Here is a 19,547-nt window from a genome sequence, read left to right as displayed (position 1 = left end):
CGAAACATCGCAGCGCTCGAATCGGATTTTGATACAGGCCTATTCAAACATAATTTGCATAAGAAGCTTTTAAAACAGCGTGCAATGCGACTTAAGAATGCAATCCTTCTACTTAAGATTCATACAACTCTAAGCTCTATCCCATACTCCACATTTTTCAGATGTCGTTAACTATTCAAAACAATTTAATTTAACTAATAAAACAACAGTTTCAAAAAGGAGAACAATTGTCCGGTACGAAACAACAAGGTATTAGGTATAACAATCAATAATGTACCAGCTATATAATATGTGCAACATGTCTTGTTCTGTGAAATGCATAATCTTTTGCATGATCCAAGAAATCTTGACCAAATTTCAAGTTTGGAATAAAATCTTGTGCTCGGGATCAACTGTAACATAATCTTCCGATGATTCAAGATTTCATATTGCAAGGAAATTTCAAACTCCATTGCCACGGCGGTGCGGCTATCCACTCTTATCACTGCCTGTCCCAATTGCCATCCCGGTAACATGTCTCGGCTTTTTTAGCCAATTCACTGCAGATGTGTTCAGCCCAGCCGTCGCCTCTGTTAACTTCCCGCAGAAGTCAAGTATCTTTGTCAGTCACCTGCTCTGCATCCAACGGAACCTCGTCTTCAGAGATTAGGTTCCTTCTTATTCCAACTCCGATTAAAAGTGATGGTGGCATGTTTGTAGTTCGCATACTTTTATTTGTAGCAAAGATTTCTAAAGTAGCTTAGCTATGACGGAAGCATTCATGTTTCCATTTCAAGAGCTTAATTTTAAACTCCCTTAGATTGTGTTAGGATTGGAATATTTTGCAACGCAATTGAAATTCTTCTTTAGGTTTTGTTAACGAGATGATGAGTATCACCTTGACTGTTAGTGGCAGATGAAACTAACAACTAAAATCAAATCCATGCAGATAAATGTGATTTACAGTTAAAATGGACGAGCAAGAACTCAGGAATCAGATGTTTCATCATCTTTTCCATTAGAAGTCATATGAATGGGTTAATAAAGAGTGTTTGGTAGACCCTTGAATCGATAATTTTCATATATCATGGATGAACGCAAAGTAGCTGCTAGCAAATATTAGTCATAAAATTGCGAATGCCTATCTAACTTTTGTTTTTCTCATGGTATCGCATCTAACTTTTCCTTTTCATTCATGTTACTATCAATGGGTACCCCCAATCTTCTCAAATAGGCTAATAGCCATCGAATTCAATGGCTACTAAAAAGTCTACAAGACGTGTGGTTTTCGCTTCTTTATGTAAAGACTCTCGCACCCACTCGATTCATCCAAACATCTCATGAATACTTAATACACACGGCTACTACATAACCAAAGTACTCGAACATCAATAACAGCTCAAACAAGCAAGGTTTATGCGACCAGTTCGACTTCATCCAATGCGTAGTTGTTAGTAGATACATTAGCATAATTCACTTTGTTGAACCGGACAACCACCGGGTAACGAGTGCCGGGATCCTGCTTGATCAAAATACATGATTGAGTACTAGAGCACAAAAATATCAATCACACACGAGAGCAGATGTACTTGACCTGGTCAACTGCAACGACGGAGCCAACGCCCTTGAACCAATATGATTCTCTCCTTAGAACTTTGACCTGGAAGGTAGCCATACATTAAACTTGTTTAGTTCCAGACATATGATTTTACGGTGACATGTTACTGACTACAATAATTTTATGAAAATAAATTCTACAAATTTGGCAATTGGGGGTGGGAAAAATTTGTATTTGCATAATGTCTTCTATAGTAGCTAGGCAGTGAAGGTGATGAGGCAATAATATTTTTTTTGTCACAATGGAAAATTCTAAAATTTATTAAATTTTTTTTTTTTAAAAAAGGACAATTTTTTCTGTCCCAATATTGAATTAACTTCTTCAAGGGGGTCCTAATCTTGCACGAGATTAAGCATTACATTTGGGAAAACAACCATTTTCACTTTATAAATGGACGTAAATCTGATTTGGTCCAATAGTTTTATCATATTTAAGTCTGAGTGCTAACTAGTTTCTTTATAGTTATTTTTACATCCTTTTTCAACTGAGTTTTTTGACGCGACTCGGAAAACCAAATGTCTAAAATTTTATAGTAAGTTTCAACACATTATTGACCGAAAATATAGTTATTTGAGTATTTCCATAACATGCTGCAGTGAGATGAACCACCGCAGTTGGCCAGCTTGTTGCAGAATTGGAATCGTTCATCTCACCTTACTGCCTCTGGGTGGGCTAACAGGGGCAGCTTTAGGGGCTTCAGTCGCTGCATGTTCCGCCGTTCCGTCCTCCGCACGCACCACCAGCCTTGAATTGCGGTGGTCGTTCTTGGCGACCAGGAACACCATGCCGCTCTTAGCGGCAACAGAGGTGGCGGAGGAGAAATCCGGTGCCACCGCGAATCCACAGGTGGCGGATGAAATGCTGGAGCTTGCCATTTTTCCTCTCTTTGATTCAAATAAAGAACTTGTTTATGATATTTCTTGATGGGGGCGTGTGGTTTGGAAAAGCTATAAATTAATGGGTAAGAAAGTCCAATGTTGTTGATTTAGCCATTGGCAGCATGCCACGTGTCCACCGTATCCCATTCTTTTGGATAACGCCTGCATTTATTGAATATGATTTTATTTTTTCTTTTTCATAGAGTGCATATTTTTACAAATTATGTTTCCAAGAGGTCAAACTTAAGTTTGCACCGGTGAGCCCAATTAGGAATATATGCTCTATTTCTAACTGAACCTGGATTTTTCCCTCACCTTCCCAAATCAATTGATCTCCGACTATTTGGGTTGGAATTTCAGACTGATAATTGATAATGAAACAAATATTTGCTCCGGCTAATGAATATCCAGTTGCGATCCGAAGCAGAGGCACAGCTCGGAATCGAGGATCTGACAAACCATGTGGTACGTCCTTCTCTGTCGCAGCTATGCTTCATTTCTCAGCGATGTGCTTTTCTACGAATTCTCGTGACTCAATTCATCAGTAGTAGCTATTTATGAAAGTTAAGATAATGCTGTTGTTACGTGCAATCTTTTGTTGTCTTGCTAGATACAAAGAAGACAAAAAAAGTGAGGTTCGATGATACTGAAATGGATAGGGTACCTGATTATGCTTCCTTTACAGAGCGCAAATTGGCACAGTTTCCCAGATGTTGGTTTTTTCTTCTATAGCTGCTAGTTTTCTTATTAATGTCTCTCATCGATGATGATTCGTCATATTGATTCGATGCATTATGGTCAATTAGCCAGATAGCGCATCAAACACGTCATGTTATGTTCGTTGGTAACCCTGTCGTTCTTGTGTGGAACGTATTTTGCAGCTGATGCACCAAAGACTTCGGAGTACGCATATTTTATGAACACAAAGAATGGCGCTGTTCAGGGTCATTCTTGTTCATACGCCAGAGACAATGGGCAGTCGAAGAATTTCAAAGCTAATCCTCGTGGTAGAGGTGAAAATCTTTGGTTTAGAACTTTAGGATTGTGTCAATAACTGTCGTTGTCGACGTAGTTCCTTCAATTATATGACCGCTGTGAGTTTTTGGTGCACTGTGGATTTTATTGTTCAAGTTTTACTAATCAATTTTAGAATGCTTTATAATTGGACGGCAGAATTCATGACAACATTTTTTTTCTGCCCCCATCTCAATTTGACTTGCAGAGGACATTAAACCTTCGAACATACCTAAAGCCAGCTCAAAGGACCTCAGACTCTCTGATCGCAGAGAAACAGCAGGTCATTTTGACTATCATCTTCTCCTCACCCCACCTGTCCCCAGGAATGAAGAACCAAGTCAAAGAGACATAAAAGGTTTGTTATCTCTGATCAGTGCATTTATACGTGAAGCCATACCTGTTATCGTAGTTTACACTCTACTGTTATGGTTAGGCATGAATGCAGGTCTAACTAGAAATATTAGAGAGAGGCCGTTATTGCTCTCGGAGAATGTTACTCCAGCTGGTAGAAATTCCTCCTTGTCAACCCTCAGGGAAGCATCAGAGAATGCTAGTTTATCTGGTGATTTGGTATCTCGAATTCTTTCTATGCTATTCTTACTATTAAGATCCCAAATTTGTTGGTAACCAGTCGCAAAGGCGAGGTATCAAAATTTCGGTTATCTTTCTGGATGATGAGTGTATTGTGGCAGTTGAGTGATGCTTATGAGTAATAGGTTGCGGCTACTGTTTTGTTTCAAGCTTCCTACCTTATTGAATCTGTTCACGTGATCATTTTTCAAATTAAAAGATGATTAATGCCTGAATTTATATTCGTGGTAAAAATTGCCAGGATATTTTCTGAAACAATATAAAATATTAATGAATTTGTTTAATATGTTGGATTAACACAATTCTACCATCTTTTATTGTCGTTCTGGATATATAGACACATCTTTCTCACAGTCCTCTGAAATTCTGCCGTTTCTTTTTACTGTTTATAGGAAACCAATGCAAGGAGAAAGGCATTTTTCCTGCAAAAAGACAGAGACTGAGGCAGTCGGCTCATAACTCAGTTTCTGAAGTGGAAAAGCTACATCCTGAGGGGTCAGACTGATGAACCTATTTCATCTATGTTATCTTAAATAATTGCTTGATTTAATTCGGTTTTATCTTATCCCAGGTTTGGTTTGATTTCTTCACTCCTAAGTCGGCTGTACCATAAGTGCGATGAGTCTGACCTGTTCTATCTCCGTGATTCGTCAAAAAGTGAGATTGGTAATGGCTGTAAAGCCCATATTTCTTGTGAGTTCAAGAACGTGGAGGAAAGACTTTGTGTATCTCACAGGAGAGAATGGGACATGGAACTCCCGAAAATTTGTTTTGGTGGACACAGAGATAGAGTATTCTTGGAACGGGATGCTTATTTTTCTGGATCTCCTTTCACCAACTATGGTGCTGAAGCTCGTTCTAAAGATGGATTGATGGATCTGCGTATTAGTTCAAAGGACCATAAAAGCTGCAGTTCACATGTAGAGCATGATTTACCTTTCTGCTTACCGTCGTTTGAAAGATATGGATATTCTAATTCTTGTTATCTCAAGGAGCTGGATGGATCGTGTTCTCCTATTGAATGTCAAAGAAAAGAGCCTCATAGATTTTTGTTGAAATGGGACTTTGAAAGCGACAAAGATGGATTCTGCTCATCCTTTACTAATTACGAATCTGCAAAGATTTATTCTCCTGGACTGTCTACAACATGGAATGTAAATCACCAGCAAATTGTGGATCAAGTTCCCGATGACAAAGCACTGTGCTCGCCATCCTTGTTTTCAAACTATCATCTACAATACAACTCGATCCAAAGTTATCCTATGACCAGCTATTTCACTCCAGACTTTGTACCAAATTTTGATGAGGCCAAGTGTTCAGTGCTGAGAACTGAAATGTCATCTCTTACTTTCCCTAGTATGCCATGTCTCACTCCGACAGAGGCTACTAATGCTGAAAATATACCTTATAGTAGCAACATGATCTTCTCGTTCGGTGACCAACGTCGGCATTTTTTGCCAAAGGGCTTCCCAGATGCTGACTTCTCTATGAAAAATCCTTCCATTTTCCGTACTTGGCAGTTTCCTCAAAGTGACGACAGTTTACATTCATTTCCGATCCCGAAGAAAGCTCCATGTGAAATCTTTTCATTTTGCTCCGAGGATACAATTCACAATCATTCGCGGCTCCTAAATTTTTCATCTTCCCTTGACAACACCACAAATCGCCCTTTACTGCTCGAGAATGTTAGCAATGATTGGTCTAACAGAGAAGTATATTTTGATGATGATAACAAATGGAACTAACTATCTGGTTGATGTAATACCTCAGACAAGTGCCAGCAAGTCTCTTTGCCTGAATGAAGATTGTCTGTGAACTATTGCTGTTAGCCATCAGAATTACGTATTTTGTTCTCCATTACTGACTCAAAAAAATCACTTTCTTGCATCGCCTCCACAATTAATTGGATTGTGACATCTAAAACTTCATGTTGATTCCAGTGTCCGAGATGAATTAAAATATAATCTGTCTGAATTTTGATCACGATTTTAATACTCCATCTTTTCAATTTTTAACATTTATTTATATTTGTTTTTGCCTAGATGTATGAATACTATTGCACAAGAATTATAAAATTAATAAAATTATAAAATATTTGATCAAACTATTATCTCTGTTATTTAAGTAAACTCGAGTGTCCTATAAAAACTGTCATAGTATAATGGTCTGACATTTTATTTATTTCCAATCCATTCTTTTGTTTAAACTTTAACTTTCATGTCCAAATCATTCAATTTTTCATATTGGAAATGAAAATATGCATAGCTTTATTATGAAGGAAAAATATCATTCTTTTTTACTTCCGTTGGTTCGAAAATTAGATTAATAAATAACATAAGAATTTCAGACTCTGTTATAGATGCGGTGGTCTAACACTTTATTTACTTCCAAAAATATCATGTCTTTACATCTTTTAAATTTTTCAAATTGAAATTTGATAATATAGAAAAATTATTGATTTTTTTACCAATCAAGTGAAAGTTTTTGTTTGTTTCAAAATTAGATAAATAAATAAGATATTTCAGATTTCACATTTGTTATTGTGATATTATAATGTATATTATTTGTATTATCCACACACAATATGTGTCTCTCGTTGAGTTGTATCAAATTATACCTCCATATTCTTGTGATGTGTACAAATGTGATATATTCTTGAAGATAGATAAATATAGAAACGAAGTCACCTATGCAACATAAAATCTCGAACCAGAATAGACATACTGAATTGCAAAAAGCCCAAAGAAAAAGGACCATAATGCAAGAATCTTGACAAAATCTAATCAATGTTTCCGTTGAGGATTTTTCGGAATCCAATTTTGCACCTCATACGGTCACACCATACACGGAATCGAAACTGATAAATAAATCAACTATTTAAAGAGCGTCGGGTTCGACAGTGAGTGGGGGCAGGTGGAATCAACCACAGCTCCAGCTTCAGCATATGAATCCCGGCGAATCTCCGGCCACATTGTTAAATCCAGCCGAAGCCCCCACGAACACTCCGCGAAGTGTTTTATTTATCCTTTATTTCCCAGAGGAATTACTTGTGTATAGTGTTTGGATGTTTTGACGGTTTTGGAGGTCTCTGTGGTGTTTTCGTTGTGGTTCCTGCTTTTTGTGTGCTGTGCTCGGATCTCGCTTTTCGAATGTAAGATATGGTTCTTCCTTTCGGAGTTTTGTTTTTTGCTTTTTTGCTTTGTTCTCGATACTTTTCTGCAGTACTTATTTTTGGATAAAGTTAAGAGTGAATATGGGATAAATGTTTATTTGTTTGGATTTATTGCTGTTATTTAATTTTGCCTATGCTACTAGAAAAGTGCTGTGGTTAAGATCCTATGTTTTGTTGATATTGGGAAAATGTTGTTTGATCTTGCAATTCTGGTCGAATCACTGAGAACTTGTAGTTTATATGGGGATGTATATTGAATTGTAACTTACTGATGTGAATGTACTGCAAATGTTCATATGGCGCGCAGACTGCCTTTTCTTTCCCGCACCTTATTTACCTATTTTTGTCATCCCATATTTATTCTCCTTTGATTTCTTTTCGTTGTATTCTTACTAGTAGCGTTTCTCTTGGAGTGGTGATTATTACAAAAGAATTTTCCTTTTCCTGGTATTGAGATATGAACATTATTGGTGGGAATCGATAAAATTTGTAGATTTGGTCTAACGTTTCCAGGATGCTGAGGGAGGATGGTGAATCTCCTTGAGGTGAACGTAGTGGTCCCCACAAACCGGCTCTCCCTGATAAGCCTCATCAGGATGGTACATACTCTTTTTTATCTTTTTTCTACTGTGCAAAATGTTCTTAGGATGCATCATAGTCCCTTTTGAAAAGGCTTCCAAGTCAATCATATTGGGCAGTTGTAACACTTCGACATATTGACCGACGATTTCGGTTGGGATTAATTCTAGCAAGCGGACTAGGTCAAGTTATAGTAAATGGACAGACGTCCAAGTATCGATCCCACAGAGACTATTATTTAATTACTAAGATTTAATTATTTTATTTAATCTAGGCAAACAATAATAAGTGATTTGATTTTTAATTCAACTACGTAAATTTTAAACTAAGTTATGCAAATTTAATGGCTAAATCGAATATCAGAGAGGCTTAGAACTTGGGATTTTCAAATTTAAATAGGATGACCGGGAACACACGACGGTAACAACCTTTGATTAAAATCATGCACTGGAATTATTTAACCACAAATTATTCAACATCACGATGCAATTTCCTGATTTAATCATAAATCTATTTCTAGAATTTATAATCCTATTTTTATTTAACAGTTCAATTATTTCTAATTGAATTTAATTAAACAAAAACGCATTTAACATTGAATGAATTACAGCTGTGGCCTACAATCGCACACTGAAACCGAATACTATTTCTAGTCGGTTTAACCGTGTGTTGATCAATATTTTCGAAGCTAAACTCAATCTGTTCTCTTTCGAGTCAAGATTGAACGACAAACATGCAAATAATTGGCCAGATTAAAAGCACGAAATTTATACGAATATTAATCAATAACAGGGAACAAGTTTATAAATCAAATACTTCAATGAATAAATAGAAATCAAACGTTTGTCCCGTATCATGGTCCCGATCACAAAAGAAAACTACTCCATAAATTCAAGACTAAAATCAAATTTAATAATTGAATTCATGAATAAAAAGCTAGAAAATTAAAAGAGACGAGAAAATCTCAGCGATGGCGCGCAGATATGCGTGTGAAGCGCGTCGTTTTCTCCCTCGATTTTCTCTCCGAGCCGTTGCCTTCTTTCACAAGTATGAAATTCCTCTCCAAAAACTCCAAAGTCGGCCGCCCTCTCGAAATTCAACCCCCTCCTTTTTGTTAGGTTATTTTCTTTTTATATCTCCCAAATCGCGAACAAAATCTTTGCCAAATTCTCGATCTGATATTGCATACACGGACCCCGTGCTTGCATCCGGGCAAGGGTCCGTGTAGACTCTGCCTCAAAATTCTTCCGGAATGGTGGACACGGACCCCGTGCCTGGGTCCGTCCAGGGGTCCGTGTAGACTCTGGATTTTTCTTCTCTGGATGATGACAAGCACGGACCCCGGATATAGGTCTGGCAAGGGGTCCGTGTAGACTCTGTTATTTGTCTTCCTTTGGCGTATGAGGCACGGACCCCGTGCAGGGGTCCGTTTACAGGTCCGTCTACACTCTGCTTTTCTCTTCTTTGGAAATTGCTGCACACTGACCCTTACACGGAGTCCGTGTAGACTCTGTGTCTGGACTTCATATCTTCTTCCTATTTTTCCGGGTATTTCTGATGTGGCATTGCGGAGTTTGACTTTTCTCTCATTTCTTTGGCTTTCGCCCTCTCTTGGTCAAACCTACAAATAGCCAAAATTAATCGAATTAAGCGCGAAACTAGGAATAAAATTGCCAGATAAGCACGAATGCGACAAAATATAATCCCTAAAACGCTATATAATTCGTGCTTATCAACTCCCCCACACTTAACCTTTGTTCGTCCTCGAACAAATCAGAGAAAAATAAAGATGAGAAATATTTCAGATTCAGAACTCTAGAGACACAATCAAAACTTCTCAATTTGTCAAATTCTTTCACCCCCGGTCAGAAGATCATGCTTCGCATATCACAAGACTCGCTTTCGTTGCAATTTAAGATTCAAACATTTACCCAGTAAGGATCAACAGAACAAGATGTGTGTAGTGTGTAGGTCAGACTCGTACTCATCTTCAGCTACTTGGTTTCATGATCACTTATTTTTTTATTTGTTATCGAAACGCCCCATATGCTTGACTTTCATACCCCTCTCTACTAAATGTTGAACGACAGTGACTTGGTTAATAGGTCTTTTTAAGCTTATAACGTAAGGCCAAGGCTCACGGCTACAATAAAAGATAGGGAATCAAAAGTGAGATACAATAAGCATTATTCCTGTATCACATTCATTCAACTTTCGACTCGTCAACAGTTATTGTCTTTTCATCAATTCCAGAGCTCTAGCGTCTCCTTTTCTTTCTCATTGTCCATCAACTTTCACCCATAGAATTTTGTTTCGGGTGCTTTCAACACTATACATTTTCCTTCTCTTTTTTTTTTTTTTTTTTTTTTCATGAATAAAAATTCATCGATTCCTTCACACATAATTTTTCAATCCATTGGAGTAAAACATTTCAATGTGCACAGGAGTTTTATTTTTTCTCACATGTAGGTAGGAAAAAGTGTATAGGCTATGATTCAGGTAGTTGATGTGGGACATTGAATAACTGACGAATGGGGGCTAACTGTGTGTCATACCATTCGATTTTTTTCAGGCTCAAAAGGGGTTACTAGGGGCAATGAATGATGTATCGGTCAGGCTTGAAAGGCTCAAACGGTCCAAAGATCGCCTAAATCATCCCTAAGTCACCATCGTTCGTATTTTCGCTTCGAAGGCTAATCAGACAAGTTCTAGGGATCGTTGTTCGATATATATATATATTTTTTATTTTTTATTTTTTTATTTTTTTATTTAATTTTTTTTTTTTTTTTAGTTCACAATTCACCCATTCACTATCAATGAGTAAAAGTTTGACCACGTGCATTGAACAAAATGTTGATACAAAACTGGTTCATGTTAGACTCTCTCCTTGAAACTACGACTCCTCTCACTCAATACTAAGCATGAAGCAATTTTCCGGGTGATCCCAAAATCTAACAAATTAATCAGAATATCAAGTGAAACAGGAGTTCGTTGTCAAAAAATAATCTCATCCTACGTGAAAAGTGTTGTTAAGTGTTGTGCAACGATGTGTAACAAGACTGACCCACCCCCACACTTTGAACTTGACACTGCCCTCAGTGTAAAACAATATAAAATGAACTATCTAATATGTGAAAACAGAAACACTTCCCTGGTCAGATGTCGAGTACGTGGTGAAAAGAGGTAGAGATCGGCAAGTCCTGGTCTGTTCGAGATTTTGAGATCGGTCGCCCTGCTAAATTTTCCCACACCTGATAAATTCCACCGCCAGTAGATAAATTACCTGCACCACCAATCACTGAGATTAACTCATCAACTAAATACATAAAATAAAAATAAAGAAAACGAAAATAAAACAGGAAACGAAAACTAAAAATAAACACTGGGTTGCCTCCCAGTAAGCGCTAAATTCATTGTCTATAGCTTGACTACGGAGAAGCATCCCTCAAATAGCGGCTTCCGCCCATAGTAAATATCATACAATATTACATATGGGTCTTGGTTATATGTGCCCTCAAGCTTGGCATGATATTGACATTGTAAGCTCGTCACTCCAACAACACTCATGTATGAGTTCAGCTCCTTCGACTTGAGTTCTTCTACATCCTCCAACTTCTCTTCTGCCTTATCATCGCATAGGAATTCCTCGAAGAATTTTTCTTTCGTTCTTGAGATCGGTCTGCCTGCTTCCAGGTACTGCATGTATTCCTTAACATCCTCAGTTTCCAACTTTCCTGGACATGAATTAGTCAAGCAAATTCCTAAAGGATCTTCACCTATCAATTCCTGCGAACCACACTCAACAAGTTCGTCAGTAGCATCAATTCTAAAACAGTTAGATGTATCATTAGGATATTTGATGGACTGAAAAACATTAAACACCACACTCTCATCATTCAATCTCAACACCAACTCACCCTTTTGTACATCTATCAGAGCTTTTCCCGTGGCTAAAAATGGTCTCCCTAAAATAAGAGGAATCTCACGATCCTCTTCCATGTCTAACACAACAAAGTCCACTGGGAAAATAAACTTGTCAACCTTTACTAACACATCCTCTACAATTCCCCTAGGAAATTTAATTGATCTATCAGCTAACTGTAGAGAAATTGTAGTTGGTTTCACTTCACCTATTCCTAGCTTCTCAAAACATGAATAAGGCATCAAATTTATGCTTGCACCTAAGTCACATAAAGCTTTAGCAAAAAATGAAGTTCCTATAGTGCAGGGAATAGAGAAACTACCTGGATCCTTAAGCTTTGGAGGGAGTTTATTTTGTAAAATTGCAGAACATTCCTCCGAAAGCTTAACTGTCTCAAAATCTACCAGTTTCCTCTTGTTTGATAAAATTTCTTTAAGAAACTTTGCATAGGAAGGCATTTGAGCTAAAGCTTCTGCAAACGGGATATTTATGTGCAACTTTTTGAAAATCTCAAGAAATTTTGAAAATTGAGTATCCAGTTGCAGTTGCTTTGCTCTTTGGGGAAACGGGAGTGAATTAATATCAATATGAGAGTTCGAGTTTAGAGACTTACCTTTCTCCCTTGCGTTCTCGGACCTTTGCTTTGATGACTCCTTCTCCTTCGCATAGTTATCGACATCAACCACCTCTTGCTTTATGGGAGACGTCACCGTGACTGCATGGACACCTTTAGGATTCTTTTCCGTGTCACTAGGTAGTGAACCCGGAGCTCGTGTGGCCATCTGTGTCGCTAGCTGTCCTAGTTGAGTCTCCACTCTTTGCATCATGGCATCATGGTTTTGCCATCTCATCTCGTTCCCGGCTATGTATTTGGCAAGCATATCCTCGAGATTCGACTTGCTCTCTTGTGGCTTGAAACCGGGTGGCATTGAAGGTCCAGCACCTTGCGGTGGTTGAGGTGGCTGTTGAGGAGGTCTTTGCTGTGTAGGATGTTGTGGCGGATTAAAAACTAGTGGCTCAACAGCAGTTTCAGGTTGCCTCCATCCAAAATTCGGATGATTTCTCCAGCCCGGATTATACGAGAAACTGTATGGGTTATATTGTGGAGGACCTTGGTTTCCCACATAATTCACCGAGTCCCCCCCAAAGCACTGTATTCCCTCACAAGACATATCCGGCATGAATGGCATGTCACAAGATGGACCACCAACTAATTCAGCATTTCCTTGGATCTGATTCACTGACTTGACTGGTATTGACTTCTGCGCTTGTAACTGTGCCATCTGATGTGTCAATCCATCAAGTTTCGCTGTAATTGCTGCCAGAGCATCCATTTCCAAAAATCCTACTTTCTTCTCCCTGCGGTTTTCTTGCCAACCCACATTGCTCTCGGCCATATTGGATATGATTTCAAGTGCTGCAGTCGGCGTTTTTCGATATAAGCTCCCATTTGCTGCCGCATCGAGCATAGATCTCACAGAAGGATCCACCCCATAATAGAATGTCTCCACTTGCTGGCCAGTTGAAAAACCATGTCTCGGGCACATCCTAAACATCTTTTTAAATCTTGCCCATGCTGAATTCAGTGACTCCCCATCTCTCTGCCTGAAGGATGTGATCTCATTCCGCAATTGTGTAATTTTAGTTGGGGGAAAGTACCTATGCAAGAATACCTCAACCAATCCATCCCAAGTAGTGATGGAACCAGCTGGCAGATCACGAAGCCATTCCATAGCGTCTCCCTGCAGGGAGAATGGAAATAATCTGAGTCGAATGGCGTCGGTACTCACCCCATTGCACTTAATCGTATCACAAATCGACAGAAAATTCTCCAGATGTGCATTAGGGTCTTCAGATGGTGCTCCACCGAACTTTACTTGCATTTGGATCATTTGGATGATGCCTGGCTTCAGCTCGAATGTATTTGCCTGAATCGTAGGGCGGATTATACTAGACCCATAACCTTCGAATGCTGGTCGATGAAGCTCCATCAATGTACGGTTATCCTCTTCTCCGGCCATTCCTTCGAATTCTGGTTTAAGATCTATTTCAGGTTCTGCTTCAGACTCGGATTCAAAAGACAAGTTGTTGTTCCTTCGATTTCTGCGGATGCTTCGAAGGGTGCTTTCAATCTCCAGATCGAGTGGCACTAGATTTTTGACGTCCTGAGCACGGTTCATATAACACGAGCTAACCCCTGAAATCAAAAATTTAAGTGCACAATTTAAGCTCCAAAAGAGTATATATAATAAGAAAAACTGAAACAAAATTAATCAAAATACTAAAGAATAGAATAACTGAAAAATTTAAAACTAAGAATAAAAGCCTAGTCTCAAACAAATAATTTATCCTAATATTAAATAAATAGTCCCCGGCAACGGCGCCAAAAACTTGACCGACGATTTCGGTTGGGATTAATTCTAGCAAGCGGACTAGGTCAAGTTATAGTAAATGGACAGACGTCCAAGTATCGATCCCACAGAGACTATTATTTAATTACTAAGATTTAATTATTTTATTTAATCTAGGCAAACAATAATAAGTGATTTGATTTTTAATTCAACTACGTAAATTTTAAACTAAGTTATGCAAATTTAATGGCTAAATCGAATATCAGAGAGGCTTAGAACTTGGGATTTTCAAATTTAAATAGGATGACCGGGAACACACGACGGTAACAACCTTTGATTAAAATCATGCACTGGAATTATTTAACCACAAATTATTCAACATCACGATGCAATTTCCTGATTTAATCATAAATCTATTTCTAGAATTTATAATCCTATTTTTATTTAACAGTTCAATTATTTCTAATTGAATTTAATTAAACAAAAACGCATTTAACATTGAATGAATTACAGCTGTCGCCTACAATCGCACACTGAAACCGAATACTATTTCTAGTCGGTTTAACCGTGTGTTGATCAATATTTTCGAAGCTAAACTCAATCTGTTCTCTTTCGAGTCAAGATTGAACGACAAACATGCAAATAATTGGCCAGATTAAAAGCACGAAATTTATACGAATATTAATCAATAACAGGGAACAAGTTTATAAATCAAATACTTCAATGAATAAATAGAAATCAAACGTTTGTCCCGTATCATGGTCCCGATCACAAAAGAAAACTACTCCATAAATTCAAGACTAAAATCAAATTTAATAATTGAATTCATGAATAAAAAGCTAGAAAATTAAAAGAGACGAGAAAATCTCAGCGATGGCGCGCAGATATGCGTGTGAAGCGCGTCGTTTTCTCCCTCGATTTTCTCTCCGAGCCGTTGCCTTCTTTCACAAGTATGAAATTCCTCTCCAAAAACTCCAAAGTCGGCCGCCCTCTCGAAATTCAACCCCCTCCTTTTTGTTAGGTTATTTTCTTTTTATATCTCCCAAATCGCGAACAAAATCTTTGCCAAATTCTCGATCTGATATTGCATACACGGACCCCGTGCTTGCATCCGGGCAAGGGTCCGTGTAGACTCTGCCTCAAAATTCTTCCGGAATGGTGGACACGGACCCCGTGCCTGGGTCCGTCCAGGGGTCCGTGTAGACTCTGGATTTTTCTTCTCTGGATGATGACAAGCACGGACCCCGGATATAGGTCTGGCAAGGGGTCCGTGTAGACTCTGTTATTTGTCTTCCTTTGGCGTATGAGGCACGGACCCCGTGCAGGGGTCCGTTTACAGGTCCGTCTACACTCTGCTTTTCTCTTCTTTGGAAATTGCTGCACACTGACCCTTACACGGAGTCCGTGTAGACTCTGTGTCTGGACTTCATATCTTCTTCCTATTTTTCCGGGTATTTCTGATGTGGCATTGCGGAGTTTGACTTTTCTCTCATTTCTTTGGCTTTCGCCCTCTCTTGGTCAAACCTACAAATAGCCAAAATTAATCGAATTAAGCGCGAAACTAGGAATAAAATTGCCAGATAAGCACGAATGCGACAAAATATAATCCCTAAAACGCTATATAATTCGTGCTTATCACATATCTTTAGACTACTGCAAATTTTGGAGAGTAAAGTATTCCTTTTGACTGTTATCCTTTGTTTTTCCTTCTTGTATCTTCTCTTGCTTCAGGGTATTGCATTGAATTTTTTGTGCATTCAAGCATCTGAGAATGCATCACATGCAAGTGATGATTTGGTGGCTGCTATGTGATGTTGTTCTGTTTGGTTAACAGGTTCCCCTCGCTCAAGGAGCTGATCACATGTGGCATGTAATGTAATGTCATGTAGTAAAGTTAAGTTAGAGCGGATTATGAAAGCTCGCCCTTTACTTTGCCAAGTTTGTCTTTGCACTAATTTAATTTGGATCATCGTGATATTTGCAGATTTTATCTGATATCTGAAATTCTACTTCAAATAGAAAATCAAATTGTTCCCCCGTGAAGATGTTTGTTACCCATGAGATGTCCAAAGAATTCGACTCAAGACGCAGTCCACCTAATGTAGTTGCCAAATTAATGGGGCTGGAAACCCTCCCAAGACAGCAAACTGATTCATATATGCAAAAAAGCCATGGTAGAAGTCACCTTCAAAGTCACTCAAATGTACTAGTGAATTGCTGGGAGCAGCAAATTGAATTCTTTCACCACATGGAGCCAAATGAATGTAAAGATGTATCTGAAATATGGCAGAATTCACCACGTAAGGAGAGATTTGATAGAACTACAGATGACAAGAGGATGGCTCTCGTTCGTCAGAAGTTTACTGAAGCGAAACGCCTGTCTATGGATGAAAAGCTTCGCCAATCTAAGCAATTCCGAGACGCAGTTGAAGTACTGAATGCCAACAAAGATTTGTTCCTCAAGTGTCTGCAAGAACCAAATTCAATGATTTCACAAAATCTTTACAATTTACAGTCTATTCCTCCTTCTCCTCCAGAGACAAAGCGGATTACCATTCTAAGACCTTCAAAGCTTGCAGACAGTAATAACATTGCTAGATCTGGGAATAAAGACAGAAAAGAAATTAAAAAAGGTTCATTTGTGCGGAATGGACTGGAGAAAAGCCAACTGGTTAATTCCCCTACATTAAGTTGGAATAATTTTGAAAATTCTCCTCAACCAACTCGAATAGTAGTTCTAAGACCAAGTTCTTTGAAGTCACATGATGTTAAGGTTGTGGGATCTCCTCATTCAGAATCACGAAGGATGATTAATAGTGAAGACTTGTTTGGGGATATAGAGGAGAATGAGAATCAAACATCAAAAGAAGTTACAAAGACTGTCATGCAGCGAAGGCTTAATAAAATTGGGAGGCACCACGGAGATGAAGCCCTGACTTCTTCCATGCTTTCCAATGGCTATGTAGGTGATGAAAGTTCCTTAAATAAATCAGAAATGGAATACGCTACAGCTAATCTTAGCGATTCAGAAGTCATGTCACCTGTAACAAGGCACTCTTGGGATTTTATTAACAGGGATGGAAGTCCCTACTCATCTTCCTCATTTAGTCGAGTATCTTACTCTCCAGAGTCATCAGTTTGCAGAGAAGCGAAGAAACCTTTCACTGAAAGGTGGGTCATGATGGAATCCAATGAGAGTGGTCCTGAACAGAGACATGTAAGAAGAACCTCTACCACATTAGGTGAAATGCTTGCACTTTCCGGGGAAAAGGCGCCAGTGCAAGGTGAAATTGGCAATTTGAAGAAAGAACCTACAGATTCAAATTCTTTCATTGGTAGTGAACTTAGAGCCAATGAAAACATGGATAGTTCACCAAAGAATCTTGTGAGATCGAAATCTGTACCTGTTTCTTCTTCCGAGTATGGAACCAGGTTAAAAACTGATGTATCGGTTCCAGATAAGGTCCAGCCAGAAGCTCCAGAGGAAGATGCAAAGGAAAAAAGATTTAAATTATCATTTAAATTGAAGGTGTCTAGTTTGTTTTTCTCAAGGAACAAAAAATCTAGTAAAGATGAATGCCTTTTATCCGAAATCAAAGATGAGCTTCACTCCTCTAGAATTGATCATGGACAAATTGACAGCCATATAACTGCAGGTCTTAGCAACCAAGGATCTGAACATTTTTCACGTGATATGCCTGAGCCTTCATGTGTAGCATCTTTTTCAAATCAAGTTGGCACATTGGGCATGTTACTGCCCAAGGTAATTTCATCAATTCGAGTATTTACATGCCAAGACTTGATTTTCTTCTACTTGATGCATACTTTATTTGCGTTGTCAGAGATTTGCGTTCTATGGACTGAAAGCCGATTTTGTTGCTTACTGCTACCTGATTGCAAGACAACATTGTAAACATTCACAATGAACTAATTGCTACTTTACTTTCTGGATTCCCTCACTTTTACATTCACCAAAACATCTGTGGTAGATATAGGAATTTTTCTATAATTTGTTTAGTTAAGCAAAATGTAAACCGATTTCCTTCACATTTGCTTTAGTTGGTTTTTATCAAGATTTGCGGATAGCTTTGCCATTGATTTTAGTCTATCTCGTGATCAGGATGTTGAACGGTCGATAGAGTTTTGCCACTAGAAAACTTGCTCATTTAGTATAATATTAATGGAAAAATTGGAGATTATTTTTCCTATTTCACTATATTTACAGACAGGATTGTCCACGAGAAACCTTACTTCATTTGGAAACACCAGTGAGAACTTGGATCAGCCGAGCCCAATTTCTGTCTTAGATCGACCCTTTGAAGAGGATCGACATTCAGCCACAAGGTTTCTACATTGTTTTGTCAAACCTGACCAACAAGGTGAAATGAGCTGCGTGAATTTCACATCAACTCATTTTTCCCCTGATTTGTTCTTGAGCTAGAATTGATCTACCTTCTTTCATGCAACAGGTCTCAAGTCACGTGTCAATCATGTTAGGTCAAACTTGATTGACAAATCACCACCAATAGGATCTATTGCTCGAACTCTTTCGTGGGATGACTCATGTTTGGACACGGCCTCGTCATACTCCCCAAACCAATCCTCGACGTCCCAAGGAACATATGATGAGAAACAAGAATGGTTTTCTTTTGTCAAGACACTCTTATCTGCGGCTGGTATGCATGGTGAGATTCAGGTCAACTCATTTACAACCAAATGGCACTCTCCTGATAGCCCATTAAACCCATCTTTAAGAGATGAATACATAGATCTAAAAGACCAGGAGATACTGTATGAGGCAAAAAGGAGGCAAAGAAGATCAACCCGGAAGCTTCTTTTTGATTGTGTAAATGCCGCATTAGTTGAAATTGCTGAACATGGATCGGTTTCAGGCCAAAGCTCCATTCCAACCATTAAAGCCAACTATAACTTATTAGAAAATGCATCATACACAGTGGTGGATGAGGTGTGGACCCGAATGAATGCTTGGTTTTCTTGTGATGTCAAATGTGTTTCAGACAATAGTGGTGATGAAAACGACCTGGTTTTGGAGAGGGTGGTGAGAAAGGAGGTAGGAGGCAAGCGGTGGATCGATCATTTACGATCAGAGTTTGATAATTTCGGTCACGAAATTGAAGTGAAGTTGCTGGAAGATCTCGTGCAGGAGGCTGTGGCTGAACTTACAGATAGAGTATAAGAATTCACGGTTTATTCTTCAGTAATTAATGTCATCATCCTCGTCTCGTATTATGTTTTACGTTATATCATCCCATTGTTCCACTTTTTGTCCAGTGATGATCCCAACTTGCTGCAAGTAATGTGCGACCTCTTCTGTATATTTATTTGGATTTCCTTTGAATTTGTTTAATACCAGAATGACACAATTTATTTATTCAGATGAACATTAGATGTTTAGATCTGCCTTACACGGGGGTGTCAG

General features: G+C 38.5%; 4 protein-coding genes across 23 annotated transcripts; 2 read left to right on the top strand and 2 right to left on the bottom strand.

The window, feature by feature from the left end:
- Positions 1-1,202: 1,202 nt before the first annotated feature.
- Positions 1,203-2,534, bottom strand: LOC140840251 (photosystem I reaction center subunit IV, chloroplastic-like). The gene is made up of 3 exons (XM_073207508.1): positions 2,251-2,534; positions 1,574-1,639; positions 1,203-1,498 (listed from the first exon to the last, which is right to left on the bottom strand). The coding sequence occupies exons 1-3, from the start codon at positions 2,470-2,472 to the stop codon at positions 1,394-1,396; spliced, it is 393 nt and encodes a 130-aa protein (XP_073063609.1). The 5' UTR covers positions 2,473-2,534; the 3' UTR covers positions 1,203-1,393.
- Positions 2,456-5,970, top strand: LOC140840248 (uncharacterized). Of its 11 annotated transcripts, none has more exons than XM_073207496.1 (7): positions 2,456-2,558; positions 2,836-2,940; positions 3,086-3,187; positions 3,357-3,488; positions 3,698-4,054; positions 4,476-4,578; positions 4,655-5,970. In XM_073207496.1, the coding sequence occupies exons 2-7, from the start codon at positions 2,850-2,852 to the stop codon at positions 5,826-5,828; spliced, it is 1,959 nt and encodes a 652-aa protein (XP_073063597.1). In that variant the 5' UTR covers positions 2,456-2,558; positions 2,836-2,849; the 3' UTR covers positions 5,829-5,970. The 11 variants fall into 11 exon arrangements, with proteins under 11 accessions (XP_073063597.1, XP_073063602.1, XP_073063600.1 ...); XM_073207501.1 differs by lacking the exon at positions 2,456-2,558 and having other exon boundaries at positions 2,712-2,940; positions 3,357-3,482; positions 3,698-3,847; positions 3,938-4,054; XM_073207499.1 differs by lacking the exon at positions 2,456-2,558 and having other exon boundaries at positions 2,712-2,940; positions 3,357-3,482; positions 3,698-3,847; positions 3,926-4,054.
- Positions 5,971-6,883: 913 nt separating this feature from the next.
- On the top strand, positions 6,884-19,522 carry LOC140840256 (uncharacterized). 10 transcript variants are annotated; one of them, XM_073207515.1, is made up of 6 exons: positions 6,884-7,234; positions 7,769-7,854; positions 15,942-15,982; positions 16,092-17,870; positions 18,333-18,486; positions 18,577-19,522. In XM_073207515.1, exons 4-6 carry the CDS (start codon positions 16,152-16,154, stop codon positions 19,302-19,304), a joined length of 2,601 nt encoding a protein of 866 aa, XP_073063616.1. In that variant the 5' UTR covers positions 6,884-7,234; positions 7,769-7,854; positions 15,942-15,982; positions 16,092-16,151; the 3' UTR covers positions 19,305-19,522. The 10 variants fall into 10 exon arrangements, with proteins under 10 accessions (XP_073063616.1, XP_073063617.1, XP_073063619.1 ...); XM_073207516.1 differs by having other exon boundaries at positions 15,942-16,001; XM_073207518.1 differs by having other exon boundaries at positions 15,839-16,000.
- On the bottom strand, positions 11,252-13,936 carry LOC140839328 (uncharacterized). Its single transcript, XM_073205961.1, has 2 exons — positions 12,370-13,936; positions 11,252-12,015 (listed from the first exon to the last, which is right to left on the bottom strand). Exons 1-2 carry the CDS (start codon positions 13,934-13,936, stop codon positions 11,252-11,254), a joined length of 2,331 nt encoding a protein of 776 aa, XP_073062062.1.
- Positions 19,523-19,547: the final 25 nt, after the last annotated feature.

This window comes from Primulina eburnea, chromosome 8, assembly GCF_022965805.1.
Source record: "Primulina eburnea isolate SZY01 chromosome 8, ASM2296580v1, whole genome shotgun sequence".
NCBI lineage: Eukaryota > Viridiplantae > Streptophyta > Magnoliopsida > Lamiales > Gesneriaceae > Primulina > Primulina eburnea.
This window is presented reverse-complemented; position numbering and strand designations above follow the sequence as displayed.

Coding starts and splice junctions, on each gene's coding strand:
- LOC140840251 (XM_073207508.1), bottom strand. CDS start 2,472: ATGGCAAGCTCCAGCATTTCATCCGCCACCTGTGGATTCGCGGTGGCA. Junction 1,640..2,250: donor GCCCACCCAGAGGCAGTAAG/GTGAGATGAACG, acceptor GCTACCTTCCAG/GTCAAAGTTCTAAGGAGAGA. Junction 1,499..1,573: donor CCGTCGTTGCAGTTGACCAG/GTCAAGTACATC, acceptor TTGATCAAGCAG/GATCCCGGCACTCGTTACCC.
- LOC140840248 (XM_073207496.1), top strand. CDS start 2,850: ATGAAACAAATATTTGCTCCGGCTAATGAATATCCAGTTGCGATCCGA. Junction 2,941..3,085: donor AGGATCTGACAAACCATGTG/GTACGTCCTTCT, acceptor TTGTCTTGCTAG/ATACAAAGAAGACAAAAAAA. Junction 3,489..3,697: donor AGCTAATCCTCGTGGTAGAG/GTGAAAATCTTT, acceptor TTTGACTTGCAG/AGGACATTAAACCTTCGAAC.
- LOC140839328 (XM_073205961.1), bottom strand. CDS start 13,936: ATGAACCGTGCTCAGGACGTCAAAAATCTAGTGCCACTCGATCTGGAG. Junction 12,016..12,369: donor CGAGAACGCAAGGGAGAAAG/GTAAGTCTCTAA, acceptor TATGTGACTTAG/GTGCAAGCATAAATTTGATG.
- LOC140840256 (XM_073207525.1), top strand. CDS start 16,152: ATGTTTGTTACCCATGAGATGTCCAAAGAATTCGACTCAAGACGCAGT. Junction 17,871..18,332: donor TGGGCATGTTACTGCCCAAG/GTAATTTCATCA, acceptor CTATATTTACAG/ACAGGATTGTCCACGAGAAA. Junction 18,487..18,576: donor TGTCAAACCTGACCAACAAG/GTGAAATGAGCT, acceptor TTCATGCAACAG/GTCTCAAGTCACGTGTCAAT.